Below are 23,264 nucleotides of genomic sequence, written 5' to 3' on the forward strand. Positions count from 1 at the left end.
CCCTCTGGACGCCTTCGCGACCAAAGACAACAAGAAATGCAAGCAATTCGCAAGCAGATGGCCTCAAGAGGGCTCCAGGGGGGAGGCATTCTCCTTCCCATGGACGGACATGTTCCTCTATGCTTTTCCCCCGTTCCCCCTCATACAGAGGACAATACAGTGGATACGCAGATACAATTGCCGGGTAATTCTAGTGACACCATACTGGCCAAGGCAACCGTGGTTCTCCGACCTGCTTCACCTGTCGCTGGAACATCCCATAGGGTTTCCGAAAGTCCCGAACCTACTATCCCGGGACAAAGGCACGGTGTGGCATCACGACCCGGACAGTCTCAACCTTACAGCCTGCCTCCTGACTTTTCGGAGTTCGGTGCTTTAGACGTTTCGGAGGATTGTCAAAAAATTCTGCAGGCGGCTAGAGCCCCTTCTACAAACAAATCCTACTCCTATAAGTGGCGGAGGTTCTGTGAATGTGTAGGGGACAACAGGGCCTACAACCGTTGTCGGTGACGCCGGAACAAGTTCTACCTTACCTGCTCCTCTTGGCGGAGAGGGGATTATCCTTCACATCGATAAAGGTGCACCTGGCGGCCATCTCGAGGTTCACAAGGAAAAGGCAGTCGTCTCCTCTGTTTAGCGACAGACTTGTAAAACACTTCATGAGGGGTTTATTTCGAGCTTTTCCCCCGGAAAAACGTTTCCCCCCAACTTGGAGTCTCAACACAGTGTTGGCAGGCTTAATGAAACGCCTTTTGAGCCTATGGCCACGTCCGACATAAAATTCATTTCGTGGAAGTTGGCATTCTTGATTGCTATCACATCAGCTAGAAGAATCTCGGAACTGCAAGCGCTGGTCGTAGACCCGCCATACCTAAGATTCTTTAAGGACAAAGTAGTCCTGGCAACTAATCCTATGTTCGTCCCAAAAGTTCCGACAGTGTATCACAAACACTCGTCCATTGTTCTCCCTACTTTCTTCGCCACACCATCATCGGCAGCAGAAAAAGCTCTTCATACCCTGGACGTTAAGAGGGCTCTGAAATTTTACCTACATCGTACACAGGAATTAAGGTCTACTAGACAACTGTTCGTCGCATATGGTCCGTCGACGAGAGGAAAAGCAATCTCTAAACAAGGATTGGCTCGATGGGTCTCATCGACGATTGCGTTTTGTCACTCTAAGGCCGGAAGGCGTCTGCAAGGACATCCTAGAGCCCATTCTACAAGATCGATGTCCTCCTCAACAGCTTTATGGGCAGGAGTTCCGTTGACGGACATATGCCAAGCTGCGGCATGGTCAGTGCCCCACACGTTTACCCGCCACTACTGCCTTGCCAGGCAGCATGCGGACGAGGTGCAGGTGGGAAGAGCTGTCCTGCGCCATCTGTTTCAGTAAGGTAAGCTCCACGCTGTGGAGAATCCGTTGTCTACCTTTTTAATGACAGTTTGTTTTATGTGGGCAAGGTCATATGAGGTAGCTTATTCCTACTGTACATATGCATTGTGTAGTATGTTGAGGGTATATTACATTACATTCTCACCGCCGTCTCAAGTGTACCTGCTATACAATCTATTCTAAGCATGTGAATCCATGAAAGATCCAATGCTGGAGAAGGGAATAGTTTCTTACCTGTAACTCCATTTCGAAGGGATTGTGTCCTCCGACGTATTCCTTATCTTAGATAGAAATCCTTCAGCTTTGCTGGCCTCGGAAAATTTTTTCGCCAGAGGGCGCTGCGCGTCGATGATCGCCGAGTCGATGACCCTCGACGGCCTCCGTGCCGACGTCGACGTCATCCTGCCTATAAAGGCCGCGCGCAGCGTCCGTTGCTCAGTTCCGTTTTTCCGCGCTTCGTTGTGCCTCGGAACACCGTTGCTCAGTTCTCGTCAAGATAACGTATATAATAACTACTATTTACCTCGATATCGATGGCATCCTCCTCCGACCCGACGACCCCTCGGTCCGGTTTCAAAAAGTGCCGAGACTGCGGGAAGAAAATGTCGTTGACGGACCCTCACAGGGTCTGTTTGTGGTGTCTGGGAATCACGCACCAGAGTTCGGAGTGTGAGGAATGCCTTTCCATGACGGCTTGAAGGAGCGTAGGGGGAAGCTCGAGAGAGGTAGGTCAACTTTAACTTCCTCGAAAGCTTCTTCGGTAGAGTCGAGACGTTCGTCTCCTCACCATAAAAAACACTCTCGATCTAGATCACGAAGTGGCTCCCACCACTCGTCGACATCGAGACACTCGAAGAAGAGACGTAGGAGATCCCCTTCGTCATCTTCGTCGAGTTCTCCTGAGAGAGTTCATTGCCCCACAAAACGCAGCTCGCAAGCTGAGTGGGAGGAATTCAGGAAAAAGATGCTAAGCGTCTTCGAGAAAGCGGCCTCGTCCCCCTCGAAGACAGCTGAGGGTGATACCCCGGGTAAAAAACCCAAAAAATCTAAACGCCGCGAGTCGCAGTACCCGGCGGAAAAGTCAACCCGAAAGCGCCTCGAGCCATCGGGAGATAAAGCATCATCGACGCCATCGTCGAAAACTCCTTCGAAACAGAGGTCGGCGCCATCGACGCCGTTGTCGAAGGATTCATCGGCGCATCAGTCGATCGAGTCGACGCCGACGTCGACGCCGATATCGACGCCGGTGAAGGAAAGAACCACGGCTACTCCACAGCCAACGGTTAGACAAAAGACCTCCGACTCGACGCCGAGAACGTCGACGTCGTTCTCGAGCAGGACTCCGATCCTTTCGAGTTCTTCGAGGCCTAGTACACATTTCTCGACGCTTTTCACGGCGCCTTCGAGTACTTTCACGTCGGTGTCGACGACATCGACGTTTTCAAGGCCTGTGATGATGGCTCCTTCTGCATTGGAAATGGGGTTTATACCATTCCAAAAACCAATGTATCCCCCTTTAACCTCGATTTTTGAGGAAAGGGAGGATTCAGACCAAGATATTGATTTACAGAGGACCACATCACCAGAGCCAGAGACTTTCGCCTCTGAGGAAGGAAGATTAAAAAATCTTCAGGATGCACTTCAGGAAGCTAGTGGCTTGGACACTTCTCCTGAAGCAGAATTTATCAAACCAGACCCAGGAGAACATGCGGAGACTCCATATAGAGCTCTGATGTCTAGAATCATAGAATTTATGGGTTGGTCTGCACCTTCTCCTGCCTTTCAGCAGGATGACCTCACTGACATACTGGACAAGGGCCCACAGGAGGATCCTGTGGTTCCATTTCACTCTGCTCTACAGAGAAGGATTTTGACAAACTGGGAAACGCCAGAAATTATCCCGGCAGTAAATAAAAAACTGTCAACAAAATACAGGGTGGCTAGTTCTGACCCTGAATATTTGTCAAAACACCCTACTCCTGAGAGCTTGGTTGTACAGGCTGCAACCTCATCAGGCAGCACATCTGCATACCCCACTGCTCCGCAGGATAGGGATGACAAAAAGTATGATGCCATGGCTAAGAAGGTTTTTTCTGCCTGTAGCATGGCGTTAAAGTCTATTAACGCGACCTGTACGCTTGCTAGGTTCAGCCACACCCTTTGGGAGTGCGCTTCATCAGCGGCTGACTGCCTCCAAGAAGGAGAGGAAAGGGACGCATTTTTAAACATCATCAGGGATGGTAAAGATGCGATGTGCGAGACCCTACAAACTGGCCTAGATTCTGCTGACAGTATCAGCAGGGCCATGGCGGCAAGTACCACAATCCGCAGGCATGCGTGGTTGAGGAAGTCTGGTTTTGCCTCTGACGTGCAGACCAGGCTTTTGAATATGCCCTTTGACGGTTCTACCCTCTTTGGAAAGAAGGCGGATGACAGTTTGGAGAAACTGCAAACGTCCAAGGCAGCAGCCAAGTCATTGGGAGCTGCTATCCGTCAGAATACCTTTCGTCCTTCGGGATCATCGTGGAGAGGACGGTCCTTTCGTTACTATTCCTCATATGGAAGGGGCAGGGGACGACCGGCTCAAAGAGGCCAAGGAAGATTTACCCGTGGTGGACGGGGTAGGGGAAAGAAAGCCGCACCCGCAGGAGCAGGAGCCACTTTACCTTCGGCAACTGCATCAGCCGCTTCAAAACCACTCTGAGGTCTCCCCTCACAGAACACCAGTAGGGGGCAGGTTAACTCACCATCTGACGGAATGGCAGGCTATTACGTCAGATGCTTGGGCTCTGGAGACAGTGGCCCAAGGTTACTGCCTGCCCTTCCTACATATCCCTCAGAGTCATCCACCGGGGAACAACCCTTTGAAGCTTCCAGATCCGCTCCTCTTGCAGGAGGTTTTAGACCTGCTAGAGAAAGGTGCCATAGAACTGGTACCTGTAGCGGAAAGGAACAAGGGTTGGTACTCCCCCTACTTCATAATACCGAAGAAGGACGGAGGACTGAGACCCATCTTAGACTTACGGGAATTGAACAAATTCCTCCGAAAGGACAAGTTCAAGATGGTGACTCTCTCTCAGATCCTTCAGGCCCTCCAGCTTCAGGACTGGTTGGTATCTCTAGACCTCCAGGACGCTTATTTCCATGTGCCGATCCATCCCAGGCACAGGAGATACCTGAGGTTCGCAATTGGCAGCTCTCATTATCAATTTCGAGTTCTGCCATTTGGGCTAACCTCCGCCCCGAGGGTCTTTACCAAGCTAATGTCGGTTGTGGCTGCAAGTCTAAGGAGGGAAGGGATTCATGTCTACCCTTACCTAGACGATTGGTTGATCAGAGCTGTATCTTCGGAACAGGCTCAGAGACAACTAGATTATGTTTGCCACTTCCTTCACAAGCTGGGCTTCTCCCTCAATTTAAAGAAGTCACAGATGATACCATCACAGAGACTCCAATTCATTGGAGCAGTCCTGGACACTTCCCTGGGAAAAGCCTTGCCACCAGAGGTGAGGGCTCGAGATATTCTGCAGATGGTCATCAGATTTCAGAATGCCCAATATCTCCCAGCCTACGACTTTCTGAGGTTGCTAGGCCTCATGGCATCCTGCATATTCCTCGTGCCGGAGGCTCGCCTGAGAATGAGATCCCTCCAGTGGGCACTGAGAACTCAGTGGTCACAGTTCTCAGGAAGGATGACAGATCTCCTTCGGATCCCGGTCAAAGTAGCCCGAGACCTTCAGTGGTGGGCCTGTCGGGAGAACATCCTGAAAGGAGAAATGTTTTGGCAACCATGGCCGGAGATAACAGTAGTCACGGATGCCTCACTCACGGGGTGGGGAGCTCACGCCAACGACTTGACCATCAGCGGTCGTTGGTCTCCATCGGAGTCCAGACTACATATCAACCTGTTGGAGCTGAGAGCCATCAGACTAGCGCTGAAGGCTTTTCTGCCGTCTGTACGGGGAAGAAACGTCCTAATAATGACGGACAATACAGTGGCCATGCACTACCTCAACAAAAGAGGAGGCGTAGGCTCACTACCACTGTGCAGAGAGGCGATGCAGCTCTGGTTTTGGGCAATTCAGGAAGGAATCTCTCTATCGGCAATTCACCTAGCCGGAGAGAAGAACTTGACAGCGGACGCTCTGAGCAGGCAGAGCACAGTCTCTCACGAGTGGGAGATAGCTCAGGAAGTCCTTCAAGAGATCTTCGCCCTTTGGGGAACCCCTCAAGTGGATCTGTTCGCCACCAGTATCAACAGGAAGTGCGACAGATTTTGCTCAAGGGAATTTCCCCCGAGAGGAGCTCTAGGAGATGCGTTCGTAGTGGACTGGGAGTTCCCACTTCTGTACGCGTTCCCTCCGGTCCCTGTCATTCCTCAAATGATCAGGAGGTTGAGAAGGTTTCGGAAGACCATGATCCTAATTGCCCCGGATTGGGCCAGGAGAACGTGGTACCCGGACCTTCTAGACATGTCCATCTGCCCTCCAATTCGACTGCCATACAGAGAGGATCTTCTCTCGCAGAAGGAAGGTCAGGTTCTCCATCCAGCCATCAAGACCCTCAACCTTCACGCTTGGTGTCTGAAAGGTTGAGGTACAAGGATTGGGACCTTCCGGATGATGTTATGGAGGTGTTGCTTTCGGCCAGAAGGCCGGCAACTAAAACTCTATACCGCTGCCGTTGGAACAAATTTTGCAGCTGGTGCAGAGAAAAGAATATTGAACCCTTTTCTTGTGGTACACCTATGGTGTTGTCATTCTTACTTTACCTGGCTAATTCAGGCCTACAGGTTGGCACAATTAAGGGCTATCTCGCAGCGCTATCAATCTTTAAGCGCACTGCAGAGGAGCCTTCATACTTCAAAATTCCATTGGTAATACAATACCTAAAAGGATTAACTAATGTTTATCCCCCGAAACCTTTTCAAGTTCCCTTATGGGATTTAAACCTAATTTTAAACTTCCTAAAGGGTGCCCCTTTTGAACCACTACACTCTTGTTCATTGAAGCTTCTCACCCTCAAAACTGTTTTGCTAATAGCATTGACATCTGCTAGAAGGGTTAGCGAGTTGCAAGCCTTATCGTGTAAACCTCCACATACAATCTTTTACAAGGACAAAGTTGTTCTTCAGGTGAAGCCTAACTTCCTCCCGAAGGTAGTCTCGGAGTTTCACATCACTCAGAAGATTATATTACCTTCTTTCTACCCTCCTCCTCATCCGGGGAAGGAGGAAGAGAGACTGCACAGGCTGGACCCTAAGCGAGCCTTGAGCTTCTATATCAGCAGATTGGCTAAGATCAGACAAGCAGACCAACTCTTTGTAGGTTATGCAGGACATAAGTTGGGCCTTCCAATAACAAAACAAACCATCTCCAGATGGATTATTTTAGCCATTCTGGAGTGCTACAAATTGGCAGGAAAGGAGCCTCCTCAAAATCTAAGGGCTCATTCTACCAGGGGTATCGCAACATCCTCAGCCCTTCAAAGAGGGGTGCCAATTCGAGATATATGTGCGGCTGCCACATGGTCGTCCGCACATACATTTACCAAATTCTATAGCCTGGATTCCTCCTCTAGTCAAGAAACTAGATTCGGCAAGGCTGTGTTACACTCTGTCCATTCTGGAAGGGTAACATAACTTTTATTACTCCCGCCTCCAGTCACAATACCACTGCTATGGGAGTCTATCTAAGATAAGGAATACGTCGGAGGACACAATCCCTTCGAAGAACTAGTTACTCTTACCTTGTAACGTTCTTTCGATGGGATGTTCCTCCGACGTATTCCTTATCGACCCTCCCATCCATCCCCGCAGTATGACTTCCTGTGGGTTTGCAGCCTATGCTCCTTCAAGGTGATTAGTCTAATCCAAAAACATTACTGGGGACTACAAAACGGAACTGAGCAACGGACGCTGCGCGCGGCCTTTATAGGCAGGATGACGTCGACGTCGGCACGGAGGCCGTCGAGGGTCATCGACTCGGCGATCATCGACGCGCAGCGCCCTCTGGCGAAAAAATTTTCCGAGGCCAGCAAAGCTGAAGGATTTCTATCTAAGATAAGGAATACGTCGGAGGAACATCCCATCGAAAGAACGTTACAAGGTAAGAGTAACTAGTTCTTCTCCAGCATTGGTATCTTTCATGGATTCACATGCGCCCGCCAACCTCCCCGGAATGTAATGTATTTGATTGATAAATTTAACCCTTCCTACTTTGGAGGGGCCGAAATCTGAAGGGGAACCGCGGGGGCGGGCCTCTTATACGTGGACGGCCTACGCAGCATGCGTAGGCGGGTCCTAAAAGGACGTAGATAGGACACAAAAGTGTCGGAAGTTTTCCTATTGGAAAAGGCTATATATGTGTACCGAGGGGTCCCAGTCTGACGACGGGGAATATTCTAAGCATGTGAATCCATGAAAGATACCAATGCTGGAGAAATGGAGTTACAGGTAAGAAACTATACCCTTATGGCTCACAGCCTACTCTGTGCTGTGCAGTGGTTACAGAGAGTTCACAGTGTAGTAGGTCATGAACAGTGAGGGCAATGACTGCAATTTGAACAAAGTGCCCTTCCGTTGTACAGCAAGACTAGAGACTCATCAGGTACACATGCTAACACGTAGTGTACATAGTACTATACAGAGCTTTTAGATGGAGTCGTTCCTGTGCAATGGAGAGGCAGTTTGTGGAGCTTAAAGTGCACTCAGTTACTGCACAGTTGAAATATCGGCTATCCTGTAAAGTCAACTTTGCGCAGTACAGAAGAGATATATCTGATCCCCCTCCCTCACAGTGGCACTGGCATGTTCCATACCAGCTCGGAGCCTAGAGGGACTTCAAGCCCTGGTTTGCCACAACCCTGTAGCGGCAGCCAGACAGCCAATAGTGTTTCCACAGTGTGCTGTGTTTGGGCCGTCAGGCAGTGCGGAGGTGGCTCTGTATATTGCACACTCGGCAGGCCAGTATAAAGAGGCGTGGAACAGGGGATAGTGGCGCTCCGTGCTAGGGTACGTTTTGACATCTCGCTCCATTACCTTGCTGTTCTGCTTCGTTGTCTTGTCTTCTGACCTTCTCCCACTTGCCTTTCCTGCTCCCTACCTCCAACCTTGTTTTTCCTTGCTATTTTTGGTCTCCCTGTGTCAATGCTTGATTACATTTCCTGGACTGAGACTGGATACCCCTGGCATTGCTTGATGAACTTTGTACACTGACCTCCGTGCTATCCTTTGGATTTTGCCCTTGGATTGTGATTTTGGACTTGTTCTCACCCGCGTTTGATGTACTTTCGGACCTGGGTTAGCAAATCCTGTGTGTGACACTATTTCTGTCCCACAGCCTCATCCGGTGTTGGCGGTTATCCCCTTGAATTTCTGTCTTTTTGTCGTGCTATATTCCATTTGTGCAGGTTTCCTATTCTGTGAACTCAGAACTCAGTGGGGAATTCAGTCACCAGTTCGGCTCACCTGCATCTCCTTAGTTAGGTGCTGCCTTGTATTGATTTTGTCTGCATCTGTCTGCCTCAAATCCTTTTCTACCATGGTTCTTGTTCTCTCTACGGATTGTGTACTGTGGCGCTCACCAATATTCTTCACCCACACATCTGGCCCTTTCAAGTAAGGCCCAAAATGCAGTGGTAAATGGGAACAGGATTCTGGTTACACAAACCATTTCCTAGAGGTTCTCTGGTTGGAAAATTTACTTAGCTCGGTGTCTGTGAGGTCACATTTTCCCGATATGGCAGGCTTGCGCACAGTCCTAACACAAGCACTGCTTACCAAGAAAGCCACTGCTGGTGCATTTCCGGGGTCTCAGATTTGTTGTAGAGCCCTGCTGCTCCGGCAGATATGTGTAAAACAAGAGCAGTCCAATATGGCCGACTGGCGTTTCAAGCTATGGTCCATAGGACATGCAAAACGTCTGCTTGTTGATGAAATACCTACAGTACAAGAAGTTTTTAACATCTACCAATCCCAGTCTACTCAGACCTGCTAGCAAACCTGGGAAGGGAAAGGACTGAGCTATATATAAGGAGACCTTAGCAGTGCAGAGGGGGTCTTGGGAGAGACAGAAGGGGCCCATTTGGTGACACATGGGGGAAAGGAGTGGCTGGAGGAGTTTGGAGGTGTTCTAATATGGATGCTGTATTGTAAGGCTCACTCACAGACCAGCTGGGCAGCCTCTGTAGTAGTAGTTCCAGGGTAGCTTATTTTTTTACATATCAACAGATATACAGTTACTTGTAGTATTGTACAGATCACGCAGTACACCCTTCGGCCATTCTCACATCACCAGCTCAGGCCCCCCAACTCACACTCATAGAACACTCACACACAACACTCGCCCAACATTCTCTTGAGCTGTCTATCATACATTCGCCAACATTCCATCAGTATGTATTCCTGGCCAGTGAGAAAGAACAAGACCAGACTACATCACAACATCTCCCTTCATACACAAAGCCATATGCAACCAAAAGCAACATGCACACTCAGATGACTATCGCAGGATACAACAGCACAGCATTCAAAACAGCATACCACCACTACAACCAAACACATTCCATCCAGGGCTGCCACCCACAGATACAGGGTCTGTCACACACTGGCACAAACCATCCTCAAGGGAATACTCGGGAAACAACCTAGACACTAGTTGGGGAAAACATGACATGGGAGAGAAACACGGATTGCCCAACCAAACGGACCAGGGTACATCACTACTTGTGGAGTAACACCTGGGCGGACCAACCATGCTGCCAGCGTCCACGCACTGACATTCCGGAAGGGTGGTGCTGCTCATACCGAGAACAGCAAACACAGGAGAGGTACGTAATCCGCCAACTTCCACCTTCAACGCAAACACTACACAATCACCTCCACTCAACACCCGAATTGGCGATTTCCATCCAGCATAGGAACTCATAATTAACACAACATTACATTCTATCCTCATCACACCGCAATAAGACTGCACGGTGCAGCAATCATTCAATACCATACCACCGAATACCACTACACCCTCACTATACGCACAGCACACAGGCAACAGATTATACAAATTCAACATTTAAGGGTGTGCCTGGCAGCACATATAACTACATTTTGCTATGAAATCTCAAAATATGAAACATTCTAACCAATCAACATCTAACGGCAGATCTGCAACAGAACTAATATACATTTGGCGCCAAATAAATATATCCAGGATTCATCAAAACAAGATGATCCTTCATTACTTACTTCCCATTTATGGGCCCAAATCACTACCTCAAAAGGGCAATCTCTAAAGCTTCTCTTAAGGCAATCTCTACTGCTGCTCACATATAGCTCAGGTGAGGCAGACAGTTTCTCTTTCTCTTCCATGTGTGCCCAATTAACTTCCACAAAGAAAGCAGTCCAAAAACATTCCTGAATCCCACTGTTGCTGTTCACATTTCCCTTGTGTGAGACAGTCAGTAATTTATTTACATGAACCTGAGCACCTGATACTTTACCACACAGGTGCGATTTTCTCTTTTATTTTTTAAAATTTGAAACACCCTAGAAAAGAACATTTATTTTCAAATGTGTAATACCAAAAGCATCCCTAGCACTCAACAAAATCCTGGGAGAGCTAGGCACGGATGACACATTATATAGTTGAAAGATCTTAGGCCACAACATTTAATTCCACTCCGACATGACAACGGCCCAACGACTACACACAGAACAAATGTGATCACAAATCACTTTAAGAACTGTTCTTCTTCCCACTGCACACAACCCTCATGGCAGAGTAGGCTACTGGACATTGCTTATCTTTTTAAATCTTCTCATCTTTATCTCCCACAATGGCATTGACCCACGTACAAATCTAATGCATAGAATGAATGCATACAATAATCGTAAACTTAACTTGGGTAACAAACTTTTATCCAAGGATTATGGCAGGTTGACAATTCCACAAAATTCATCTTTGCACCATTAATACTAGTTATTTTCTTTCATGAACGTTATCGTGCAGTTATCCTATATTCAAATGGCAGTGATCCTAAATTAAAACTGACACCTTCATGACCTATTGGAAACAGTCTTCTTTGTCCTTCACTGAATCACTTAAGATGCTTTTGGAACAGTTCCCCATAGCTATCATTGTAACTGCGTGATCAGTACCAACACATAAAGCTGAACACAAGAAATAGGATACTGGTAACAACTGCACATTTTACGGTTGAACCCACACACTGCTGGGATAAACGTTCTTCCTCTGGTGGTGGTCACCTTTGTAGACACGTGAGACAACAAATCCGGTAAAGTTTTGTTCACCCTATTTATTTATTTTTGTAACTCCTATATACAGGCTGACAAAACTTTCCTTCACACAGTAGAAAGATCTGTATCTTCATTAAACTAAACACTCACTTACAACGCTCCTAGTGCTCCTGCAGCATATAAATGTTCCACAGTGCTGCTCCAATTCCCCTCCGTTTGCCAAAAGAAATTTAAATCATTCAAACCGGTTTCCTTATCCCATTCTGCGATGCAGCACTTTGTCAAGTGGTAGGTAGGTGTTCCTTGTTTCTTGGGGCCTATGCGCCTATCAGCATACTCTGGCACGTTCCTTGTTTCCTTTCTGACGTTGGTTTCCATGACAACATGGCGCCGTAACTTTCTGCACCAATGTCGTCATTTAGGAGCCAGCACCAGAGAGGAAGGAGCACTTGATCTGCTCTGAGTTCCGCACATGCCAATCGCTCGCAGTCTTCCTGTTCCCTGCTGGGGTACTGCAGGGTCTACGCTCACTCCACCCTGTGTACCCACGCCACCGGCCTGTGGCGCTCCCTCCTCAACCGTGGCGCGCAGTGCCCTTGGACAAGAGAAGAGAAGAGAAGAGATATGGTTAACCTGCTGCATCGTTCCGGGGGCACTCCTATCTGTTTCATCGTCACATTGCAGCACCGGTAAACGGTACGGGAAAACAGATAATTCTGGCGACCGGTATATACTTTTGCTAAACCAATGCTGCTGGGTGCATTCACTTCAGTAACGGGTGTCCGTCCCCCACCCTTCTGTATGCCTGATTTCTTCCCAGCTTGTCAACAGTGGCCCACTGTGGCAGAACATCAAGAAGGTGAACAATGTCTAGTATGAAGAGTCAGTGAGGCCGCTTTTGAGTAAGCTAACGCTGAGGCAGTCAGTGGGGGTGGATTTGGGGACAGATAGCCACAACACTTGGCCAGGGAGGTGGCAGAGGACCCAAAGAGCAACTTAATGACCCTCTGAGACTGCTTCGCCTCTTGGAGAAACTGTAAGCCATTTTTCACATTAAACAGAAATCACCAGAGAACCTGATCACAGGAGGCGAACAAGGGCACAATTCCAAGGGCAGCAAATGACACCAGGTAGTGTCTTGGAGTGACTTGTTATGAGACATTAACCTTTATTTTGAGAAAAGAGAGGTTTGAATTTGAGAACTTTTCTTCTAACACTTGTTGGGTGTTTTGAATAAGCCCAACATTTGTGTTAGTTTCCACATCAATCTTAGCATATCATGGGTCTTTAATATGATATAATATGATAGTGTTTCAGGGAGCGACGAGGCAGGGAAGGGTACAAGGGATGGAAAACAACGATCTTACTAGGCCCAGTGACATTGAGAACGCGTAAGTGCAGGGGAGAGAGGGAGGGGGGAAGTCCAAGGGACAGGGGAGGAGTGGAAAGTGCTGAACACGTGATGAAATATAACAGGTAGTGTGGCCAGCAGATGGCAAGTGCAACAGTTATGCTCAGACAACGGGTGTCTAAGTGCTGGTAAAGGGACTGTAGGGTTGCAGATACAGACCCAAGTGCAAGGGTTGCCGACATGCAGATGGATGGGCAGGGATCTGGGCCAGAATACAGAGGGTAGCCAGGAGCCAAGAGCAGAAACTGACAGAGATCAGCAGGGGAGGGGGATAGAGAAGGCAGAAGCAAAGAGGAAGGTCTTGAGGTGCTTCCGGAACCAGAGATGGTTCTCCTCAGGTTTCATGGAGGCAGGGAGACTGTTCCAGAGGGAGGCCCCAGCCGAAGGGAGAGATCTACCACCAACTTGTTGCTTGGAGAAGCGACTGACCCCGAGGGAGTTGGAGGTAGAGGAGCGAAGATCTCGAGTAGGAAGGTATTTCCGGAGGGAGAGTTGAAGATATTGAGGACCCAGGCCCCAGAAGGAATTGTGGACAATTCAAAGGGTCTTGAACTTAATCCTTGCAGCCACTAGGAGCAAATTAAGAGATTTCAGGGCTGGAGAGACATGATCCCTGAGCTTGAGGCCAAGGACAAGTCTCGCAGTCCTGTTCTGGATAAGTTGCAAAGGGCCGAGAGGAGTGGAAGACAGATTTAGAAAGAGGCTGTTGCAGTAGTCCGGCCTAGAGAGAACAAGAGCTCTAGAGACAGTGAGCTTCTGGGGGAAGGAGAGGAAAGGAAGAATACCCCTGAGGAGGTGCAGTTGGTATTTTGACTTCTTAGAGACGTCGGAGATGTGTGGTGAAAAGGAAAGCGAGGAGTCGAAGATGACCCTGAGGTTCTTAGCCTCACAGGTGGGAGCAGGAGGAGGGCCAAGGGAGGCTGGCCAGAGAGTGACAGGAAAGGAAGGTGCAGGAGTGCCGATGAGAAGGATCTCGGTCTTACTGGCATTGAGGCAGAGGTCGTTGGCGGCACACCACTCCTGGATTGCAGACAGTCGGAGTTGAGAGAGGGAGCAGAGGTGGCAGATGGGAGCCTGAAAAAGAGTTGTCGTCCGCATAGCACTGTACATGGAACTGAGAGCAGCAATGCGGTGGGCGAGGGGTGCCAGGAATTGGTTGAAGAGCCAGGGAGAGAGTTTAGACCCTTGGGGAGCACTGCAAGTGGAGAGTGAGATAGAGGAAAGGAAGGAAGCAAGTTGAACCTGGGAGGGTCGGTTGGAGAGGACCATTTGTTGAGACCATTCGACTTTGTGACAGTGGGTAGGATTATGTCAGATTCTTGGGACCACCTGAGGTTAGTAAAGTCATTGGGAGCCAACGGTCACTTGTAGGTGCAGCACATCTGCACGTAAGACACATTTGGAGGTTAATGCTGCAGGCGGTTCATTCGCACTGATGTAAGTGCAATCCACACTTGAATATTTCTGTAGAGGAAAACGGAAGTGTCCTGCACATTTTGAAGCCTTTGGCTGGCACTTGTTTATTTTGCGTTTTTTGTATAGTTAGGTCTCCTTGCAGCCACTTTAAAGTGCTTGTCCGCTTTGTACATCATTTCCTGGTGGAAGGATGTCCTCATGCTTATTGGTGATCTTGACTGCTTGATCGACCAACAGGTCATTTCATCTTTTGAATTAAAGGAGAGTGATCAGCAGTGTGTTCTTGAGGTGGTGGGTCCTGTGTCCTGAGCTGAGGAAAAGGGGTGCATGACTTGCTGGTGTGAGGGAAATCTATGCTGCAAGGTTTAGGAGCATTTAGACATAGGACAGTTGCCAGTAGAAGCAGGAGAGGGAAAAGCAGGTACTCTCCTAACGTCACCAGCTTCCCTGAGCGTCATGGCAACACAGTCAGGATAGAAGGCACTGTCCTTGACTCTAGCAATGCCAAGGGCAGAGCGTGGTAAATACTCTCCAAGATACTCATTAGTCCCTGAACGTGGATTTCTGAAGGGTTCAAGCAGCCGTCAGAGGCAGGTTAACTGGGTGTTCTTTATATAATTTGGTCCTTATTTTCTCATGCTCCCTCCCCCCACCTTTAACATCCCATCCTGCTCTCCACAGAGGGTACCCGGTGCCGGCAAGATAATGTGATCTTGCTCCTCGCCTCCATCACATAACTACCCAGGGCAGTTGGCAAAGTGCAAAGGGTTGTGTCTTTTTGCTATGTCGCACACTCCTTGAGCCAGATCCAACATGCTCTGTGACCAAATAAGGGGCAAAGCCCTCATTATTGTGATCCGTGCCCTGGCACCCTGCCCCACTTTGTGCACTGGCATCCCAGCAGATTTTGTGCCCTGGCATCCCACTTCAGTTTTTGCCTTGGCATCCCACTTCACTTTGTGCCTTGGCATCCCACCTCACTTTGTGCCTTGGCATCCCACCTCACTTTGTGCCTTGGCATCCCACCTCACTTTGTGCCTTGGCATCCCACCTCACTTTGTACCTTGGCATCCCACCTCAGTTTGTACCTTGGCATCCCACTTCACTTGTTGCCTTGGCATCCCACCTCACTTGTTGCCTTGGCATCCCACCTCACTTTGTGCCTTGGCAACCAGCCCCACTTTGTGCCCTGGCATCCCAGAAGATGTTGTGCCCTGGCATCCCACCTCATCTTGTGCCTTGGCATCCCACCTCACTGTGTGCCTAAGCACCCCACCGTAATCTGTGTGATTTTCCTCCCTGTTGCCCCTTTGCAATTCGTTCCCTACTGTGATTTTACTGGCACTGCTAAGAACAGACGTTTTTTTTTATTATGTCTGTTACTAATGTTTTGTGTCTACAAACACTAACTTGCAGCCAGCTTTGGAAAGTAATTACTGGGAATGTATGGCTTCATGGTGTACTGCTTTTATTCCTGTAAATGTTAAATGCCAAAGCAGCTGCAAATTGGCTTTGCCGATTTTTGTTACTCTTATACTCCGAGTGAAGTGTTGTTTGTGGAGGCCGTTGTCCCACTGATTTGAGGCTATAATATTATGACTTGCAACAGAGCTTGTGTAGCCTGCTTTGTGAAATTGCGGTAATCCCTGCAAGTCTAGTTTTACTTCACCACTAGGGTTCCATAACAACAACATTAAAAAAACTCTTAGGAAGATATACCATCTTATTTGATCTAATTTCCTCGAAACCAGCCAAAACCGTGCTAGCCACCCGTATGCATCAACCATGGCTGGTGGCCTTGTTCCCCCTCAAGTCAGAGCATCCCTCCTAATTACCTTCCCTAAAGGGCCTCTGTTAGTCTTTTATTTATTTTGTTCCAGTGTTTCTATTGTATGTGCAATAAACCCTCAGTTGTGATTGGTCACATTCTGGAGGACGGTATTAGTAGAATGCCTTTCATTAGTACACCTGTAGATCCCAAAGGTTTTCTGAATAGTACACCTGTCGAGCAATCACTTTTTGTTATAGTCGATAACCTAATTGACTGAAAAGCTAGTTTGGTCAATGTTATCCTGAAAATGTTGTGCACTGTTAGTATTTTGTTGGAAGCAATGTCAAAGCGCAGGAGTCTCATTTATTGCAAACACCCGATTCCTGTATTAGTCTACAAGTCCGTACTATTAGCATTTTCAGAAGCTACCTTCACCAGTTAGATTTTCCAGGAAAAAAAGGTTGATTATTCAGTAATTGCCTGGAGACATTTGTGTAATGTACGTTGGCTAGAGACATTTGTTTAATTTCGCTTTTTATTAATGGCATTTTCCTGTAAGGATTTCCCCATTCATTAAGAAAGCCGCTGGACTCTAGCATCACTTCTGAATTTAATAGCCCTTTGCTATTTAAAAGAATTATCGCTGCTAAAACATCGTCTTTCCATACTGGCGGGCTTTACAAAGAACTCGAGTTACAACCAGAATGACAGATAATGTGTATGGCCTTTACTTCTAAGCACCCATAAAAGTGTTCTCGCAACTTGCGGTTTTAACAAACATACATAAGGTGGCTGCATTTTTTTAAATGTACACTTCTGTTTTTAGGGTCAACATGTGTCCTTGGGACCTATGGCCAAGCTCGAGGAGGCGCTGTACGAGTACCAACCGATTCAGCTACAAACGTATGGACCGGACGTTCCGCAGCTTGAGCTGCTGGGAAGACTGGGGTGAGGAAACGGCATTTTTTTTTAATTATCTTGCATTTAAGATTGAGTTTCATGCACAAGTTGCAGATTCTTTATTTTCACAGGCAAGTCCGCCATCTTGGCTTTGTGATCCCTTGATGTGCTTGCTTTGATGACAGCGTCCCAGTGACATTCTATACTTCCTGGCCTGCCCTCCTATTTGGAGGAGGGGAGGCGAACTGACATGTTTCACTACCTTTTGGCTTTATGGCCCAATGGAGAGAGCCTGTCTGGAGCGCAGTCCTGTTTTTCTAAGGTTTGCCCTTGGCAGTCATTTTCTGTTGCACTTTACCAAGGAAAAAGAAAAAAAAAAAAGAAATCCGAATTTAATTTTGTCAGCAGCGAGCCAGTGAAAATAACAAATATTGGCTTCTTGGCATGAAAAGCGGGGTTTGATTTTCTGCTGACTGCTGTCGACAGTGAAGCAATTTTTGTGAGAAATGGAGCATGAAAGGCAGCCTGCAAGACCGGGCCTGCGGTAATGTTTGGAGGCCCGCTTCTTGTGCTAGTGAGCGCAAGGTACCTAAAAAAAAAACACGTTTATTTGCTACTGTTGCAAACCTTCAGGAGTCGATCAGATGGAATTATACTGCTGTGCTCGATAGCCAATAATTGCTTGTTAGCTTGGTGCGTACCTGCTAGTTTGTAGGGGCCCCTTGTCCCGAACTTCACTATTGAATGGCGTTTTTGGAGGCCTTTAGCATGCTGCTCGTTTGACGAATGGAATTTATTTTGGTGCTGCAAATAGTATCTCCTCCGTTTACACTAAGCATTGTGCCAAACCAAAACGTGTTGACGTTTAGAAGAGAGTTTGGAGCGTAGACCTTACCGTACCACTGGAGAAAATTGTCTTTGTGAACATAGCTTCCTATAAATTGACAGGACTGTGTGTTTTTAGTAGTGGTGCTTAGTTGTATGGCTTGCATAGTACGCTCTTGTTTTGCTTTTTTGGCCACGCACAGGTGCCTCAGACTCGGGGAGGCAATGAATCACACTTAGATCAATAGTTAGAAGAAAATAAATGGCTTGTTACAGGCCCTTTATTCACACCCAATACACATGCACACAACTAAAACATAACAAATAGTCGCTTATACATAAACATAGAAAAAGAGCATCACCGTTCGTTTGATTGCAGAAGACACTTTCATCTCGTTCACCGCGACACTGCTTAGTCCCAGAGCAGGTAGGAAGAGAGATCACTCGTGCTAACGGGGTCTGGAGCAGAGCGTCCTCCCTCTCAGCGAGACTGCATCACCGTAGTCCAACTCTCTGTTTTCCATGAGGAATACCTCTTCTCTTTATGGGGAGATCCCCGCCCCTTCATGGTTACCAGACTGCCCTCGGCCGTAGGGCAGACAGCAAGCATTGGGGGGAAGGAGTGGAAAAACCCAGCTTCTCTCCCTCGCCTTCATTCCCAGCATCCCTTATCACTGCACCTGCAAAGCTCAGACTCCCTTTTTGGCTCGTCCTTCAGCGGACAATACAACTATCCTCCCCAGTTAGTTCATCTGACATCATTCTATGACCTTGCAACCGTTGTAAAATTCACATTTGCTTACTGAGCCCACAAAACATAGGCTTTTATTGCAGTTATGGAAGTGAATGTCCAAAATGGCCGCGCACCGGCACCATGTTATTTAGCTCCTTTTCCCATACGCACTACACTCCACCCCTTGGACAATCAACTACCATAACCCAATGGGCGAAAAGAAGTTTCCAGGAATTTATGAAACATAGTTTCGAAATACAACAAATCAAAAATACAAAAACAACAAAAACCCAAATAAAAATAGAACGCAATGCTTCAGGAATCCACACAAACCACCTGGTCCCACCAGCTCCCATAATAGTCTTGAGTAACTTGAGGAATTAGGTCTTTTAACCCGCCAATATGTTTTTCAATGGAACGGGAATGATCATCCAAGTTAAAGCAACACATCCCTTCCACAACATTGCAACCCAAATTATGTTTAAAAAACATATGATCCATAGCAGCCCTATTCTGCAAAATAGACTTTCTAAAGTTTTTACTAACAATAGCTCTGTTAAAGCTTGAGAAATTTAATTAAGCCCTTTCACTACTAAACAGGGTAGTTTAATCATAGTTTTATATCCTTCGGCTGCTAAACCCCAAATTCCTGTCAACAAAATAGCCAATGCCAATACTTCTCCTTCAGGTAACAAATGTACATTAGAATCACAGTCAGGTGACAGGGCGCTATAATAAATAGAATGCGTATATCGCCAAACAGGCTGCAAAGGAAGCATCATTAAACTAAGGTGTGTTGAAACACAGGGGCCACCTGAAATATTAGCAGGGATATATGAATATGTATTGTTACCACAAGAGAATAACCAACCCGTAGAAAGTTTCACATGATTCAGGTGACTAGCAGTTAAAACCGTAAAATTACAAAACATAGTATTGGATACATCAACACACACACTTGCTGGTCAAGCACATAAGTGTTTTTCAAACTCAATTCCTTCTTGATCATTGTTCAAATCCAGTTGTTGACATTTATCGATATAGTTCGTCATTTGATAACAATCATCAGCAGGAGCAATATTGCAAGTGGTTATATGGGTCATGTTTCTGCACTTGCAGAACTTACAATACTCATACATGGAAAAAGAAATCCGTACATCAGATTCGTATACCAGAGAATCCTCATGCAACACCCCAAACAGATGTCGTAGCACAGGGGCAGGCGTTGGTATTGCCATGAGGCATGTGGAAATTAGATTTGCGGAGTCGTGTACATCCGCTAAACAGAAATTTGAGATGTTTAATCCCCCCGCCCTCCTGAGCCAGAAAAACCCATATTCTCGGCTGTCAATAATGTCCAAATAGCCATACTGCACAAAAGACATAGACACTGCAGAAGGGGATAAGGCATCACACTTACACCCTCAACACTATGCAGTAGTTGTAGCAAACTTGTCAGTCATCATCCAGATCCCTGATTCAGTCTGCAGGACGGAGACATTTGCCACCTCTTCTTGCATGTCCCTGAACCCTCCCGAAGACACTCCACACCTCTCCACATAGGCAACCAACACACTCCGGATCTAAAAAAATCAGAAGTCAAAAACAATATATCAGTGGAGTACATTTAAAAAAAAAAAAGAATTATTTTATTGTTGCATTTAGTTTAATAAATAAACTTTTACAACAGATCATAAGTGGTTTCATACATACAAATTATTCGACATGTTCATACTATCACAAATCATAACTTCTGTTACATAAAAACAGTATTTATCTAAAGTAAAATGCTAATGTATATGGATACCTTGAACAAATAAACACACATTGCAATTATATATAATATACACCACACTAGCCTCTTGCTTCCTGTGCCAATAGTGAGAAAAGACATCATCCTGTCACAATAAAAAAAAAATAAGCAACTTGTCATTGGTGTGGGCATTTAAAACAGACAAATCACAAGTACATCAGCACTACCTGCCAGACATAGTAGTAATTGATAAGTGGGTCAGAACGTCTATTACAGTGTGATCTGCATCATCTTATTGCCTTTTACTCTTTAAGGCTTATTTTCAACATCGTAATAATGACCATTGTAGAAAGTGTTTTCAGGTCCTGCCGATAACCATTGCAGGCCAATCCACGCCCTGCAATCTAATGGCTAAACAGTGTATTACTTATGTTTGGACATACTGCAATTTCTTGTTATTTTTTATTTGTTTTTTCCAAACTCGACCAATCCAGAACATGTTAGTCCTATGGCCTTTTCTGGCAGTTAGTCATGATCAAATTCTATAAAACAATAACGTGTTAACAAACTTTGTCGAACTCTTAAGTGACCAATTCAGTAAAAAAAACATACATCTACCCCACTTCATGGGTCTGGGATATACATTGAAACCCCTTCACGAGGTGCATGGCACCTGCCACCTATTATATGGTTTGTAGGGATACACTAAGGTATAAGTTCTATTTCTGTAAAAGCATAGTGTGACTCTTTCCCAATCGCACACAAGGTTTCTGACTGTTTGTTACAGCTTTATAGTAAATTCACTTTATCTACAAGTGCCTCGTTAATGATAGTTAGAAATCGAGTTAATGCAAGTACCAGGGTAGTGTTAGTTCCCCACATGCATCTGGTCCATAAAAATTACCTTCACAGTAGGGTGTCTCCAATATTCTCTCTACCCAATTTCGCAGGTTCTAACAAGTTTAAAGTGTTCACAAAATATCACCAGATGTTTTAGGGTTTCTGCTTAAGTCGGAGGCGCACAGAACCTACAGGTTTCCATCACAATGCACACTCTTAGGATACCAATATTTGATTTTTCATAAGTCCAAAACTGGTTAAATGTAAATCTCATCTATGTTTGACGCACCTTTTCAGAAGGAAAACGCACAAGATCCATCTGACGAGGTACTCTTCTAGTTGCAAAGGCTGCATTTTCTTTATAACATGCATATTTGCTAAGTGTCTCCGTAGGTCGACACCAGTCCACGTCATACATACATTTTATTTTACTTGGGCGGGCCTTAGTAGCAAATTCTCAAGGTCCGAATCTATTTCTTTGAAAATAATTTCCATGTTTTCACTGTATGTTAATGTTAAGGGACATTTGTACCGCGCACTATCGCCACTGAAGTGGTCCCCTGGCGCTCATGTATGCAGCAATAGAGACATAATGTCCTGTTTTGAGCATTGTAAACAGATCCTCATATAGGGAATTCCTAGGCTGGGCATTCATTTTTCCAAAGTTATTCAACAGCCTACACTTGAATCTGGCGGATAGCTACACCAGCCCAAGTTCATGCCGTAAAACTGCATTAGGGAGGGCTCTTGAGATCCTTAAAGTCTGCTTCCAAATTCTACCTTGGAGTTGATCAAGAAAGGGATCTATATTAACAAGGCACATATCGAGACCGTATAAGATGATCGCTTCTAAAAATTAGCTCTCTTCAAACCAAAATTGCAATAAAAAAAGCTGCCCTGCTATTGCCAGCGGAGCCTTCTCTAAACCAGCCCAATAACACTCCTCACCCCTTTAGCCTCAAACAAATAACCATACTAGAGACATAAAAATTATACTCTCCCTAAAGCCTTCGAATTGTAAAGGAGATAATTGCCCTGCTCAAATTATAAAAGATGCAGCGAGAGACCTAGCTCCCTTCATCTCCAAACTGATCAACGCCTCCTTTAAGACTAACCTAGTGCCCAATAACCTTAAACAGTCTTGGGTCCTACCTTTGCTAAAAAAACAAACTCTCGACCCATCCATCCGGACAAATTACAGACCCATCACCACCGTCCCATTCCTACTCAAAATCATCGACAGGGTAGCCTACCTGCAAATTCAGGATTACCTTGAAACTAACAACCTTCTAGGCTCACGACAATCCGGCTTCTGGCCCCTTCACGGTACTGAAACAGCCTTGATTGATCTTAAGACTCAAATTGACAAGTTGAAGGATAATGGAAAATCAGCTATGCTACTCCTTCTTGACCTTTCGGCAGCCTTTGACCTGGTAGATCATGCAGTCTTATGCAATCACCTCGGCTCCACTGCCCATTTTTCAAGTGATGCAATAACCTGGGTACAATCCTTCCTTGCTAAACGGACAATGAGAGTCTTCTCCCCCCTAGCAGCTGCTGATCCCATACAAGTCTCCTGCGGTGTCCCCCAAGGATCATGGGTGTCTCCTACTATGTACAAAATCTTTACCAAACCTTTGTTTGACAAGTTGGATAGACTGGGTGTCATCTACACTAACTATGCAGATGACACTCAGATCCTCATCCCACTTTCGGGTAACTTCTTGGAAGACTCAGCTTTGGTAAACAAGATATATCTCCTCATTCAGGCATGGATGGCATCCCATGGCCTCTGTCTGAATGACGACAAAACAGAGATTCTGATCCTCGGCACAGAGACAGCGATTAAAAAATTTGACCCGAACTATGCCTCTTTTAACATTGACAACAATGTCATCAAAGTGATGCCTGCAGTCAAAACCCTTGGGGTCTATCTGGACTCAGCACTCACTTTTAAGAAACAA

At 46.4% G+C, this 23,264-nt stretch overlaps 1 protein-coding gene across 1 annotated transcript in view; it reads left to right on the plus strand.

Moving 5' to 3' along the window:
* The window catches only part of MNAT1 (MNAT1 component of CDK activating kinase), a 1,123,271-nt gene that overhangs the window by 793,477 nt on the left and 306,530 nt on the right, over positions 1–23,264 (plus strand). The window contains exon 7 of the mRNA XM_069638923.1: positions 17,076–17,197. Within this exon, the coding sequence (XP_069495024.1) occupies positions 17,076–17,197 (122 nt within the window). The remainder of the gene's footprint in view (positions 1–17,075; positions 17,198–23,264) is intronic.

This window comes from Ambystoma mexicanum, chromosome 14 (assembly GCF_040938575.1).
Source record: "Ambystoma mexicanum isolate Mex_15411 chromosome 14, UKY_AmexF1_1, whole genome shotgun sequence".
NCBI lineage: Eukaryota > Metazoa > Chordata > Amphibia > Caudata > Ambystomatidae > Ambystoma > Ambystoma mexicanum.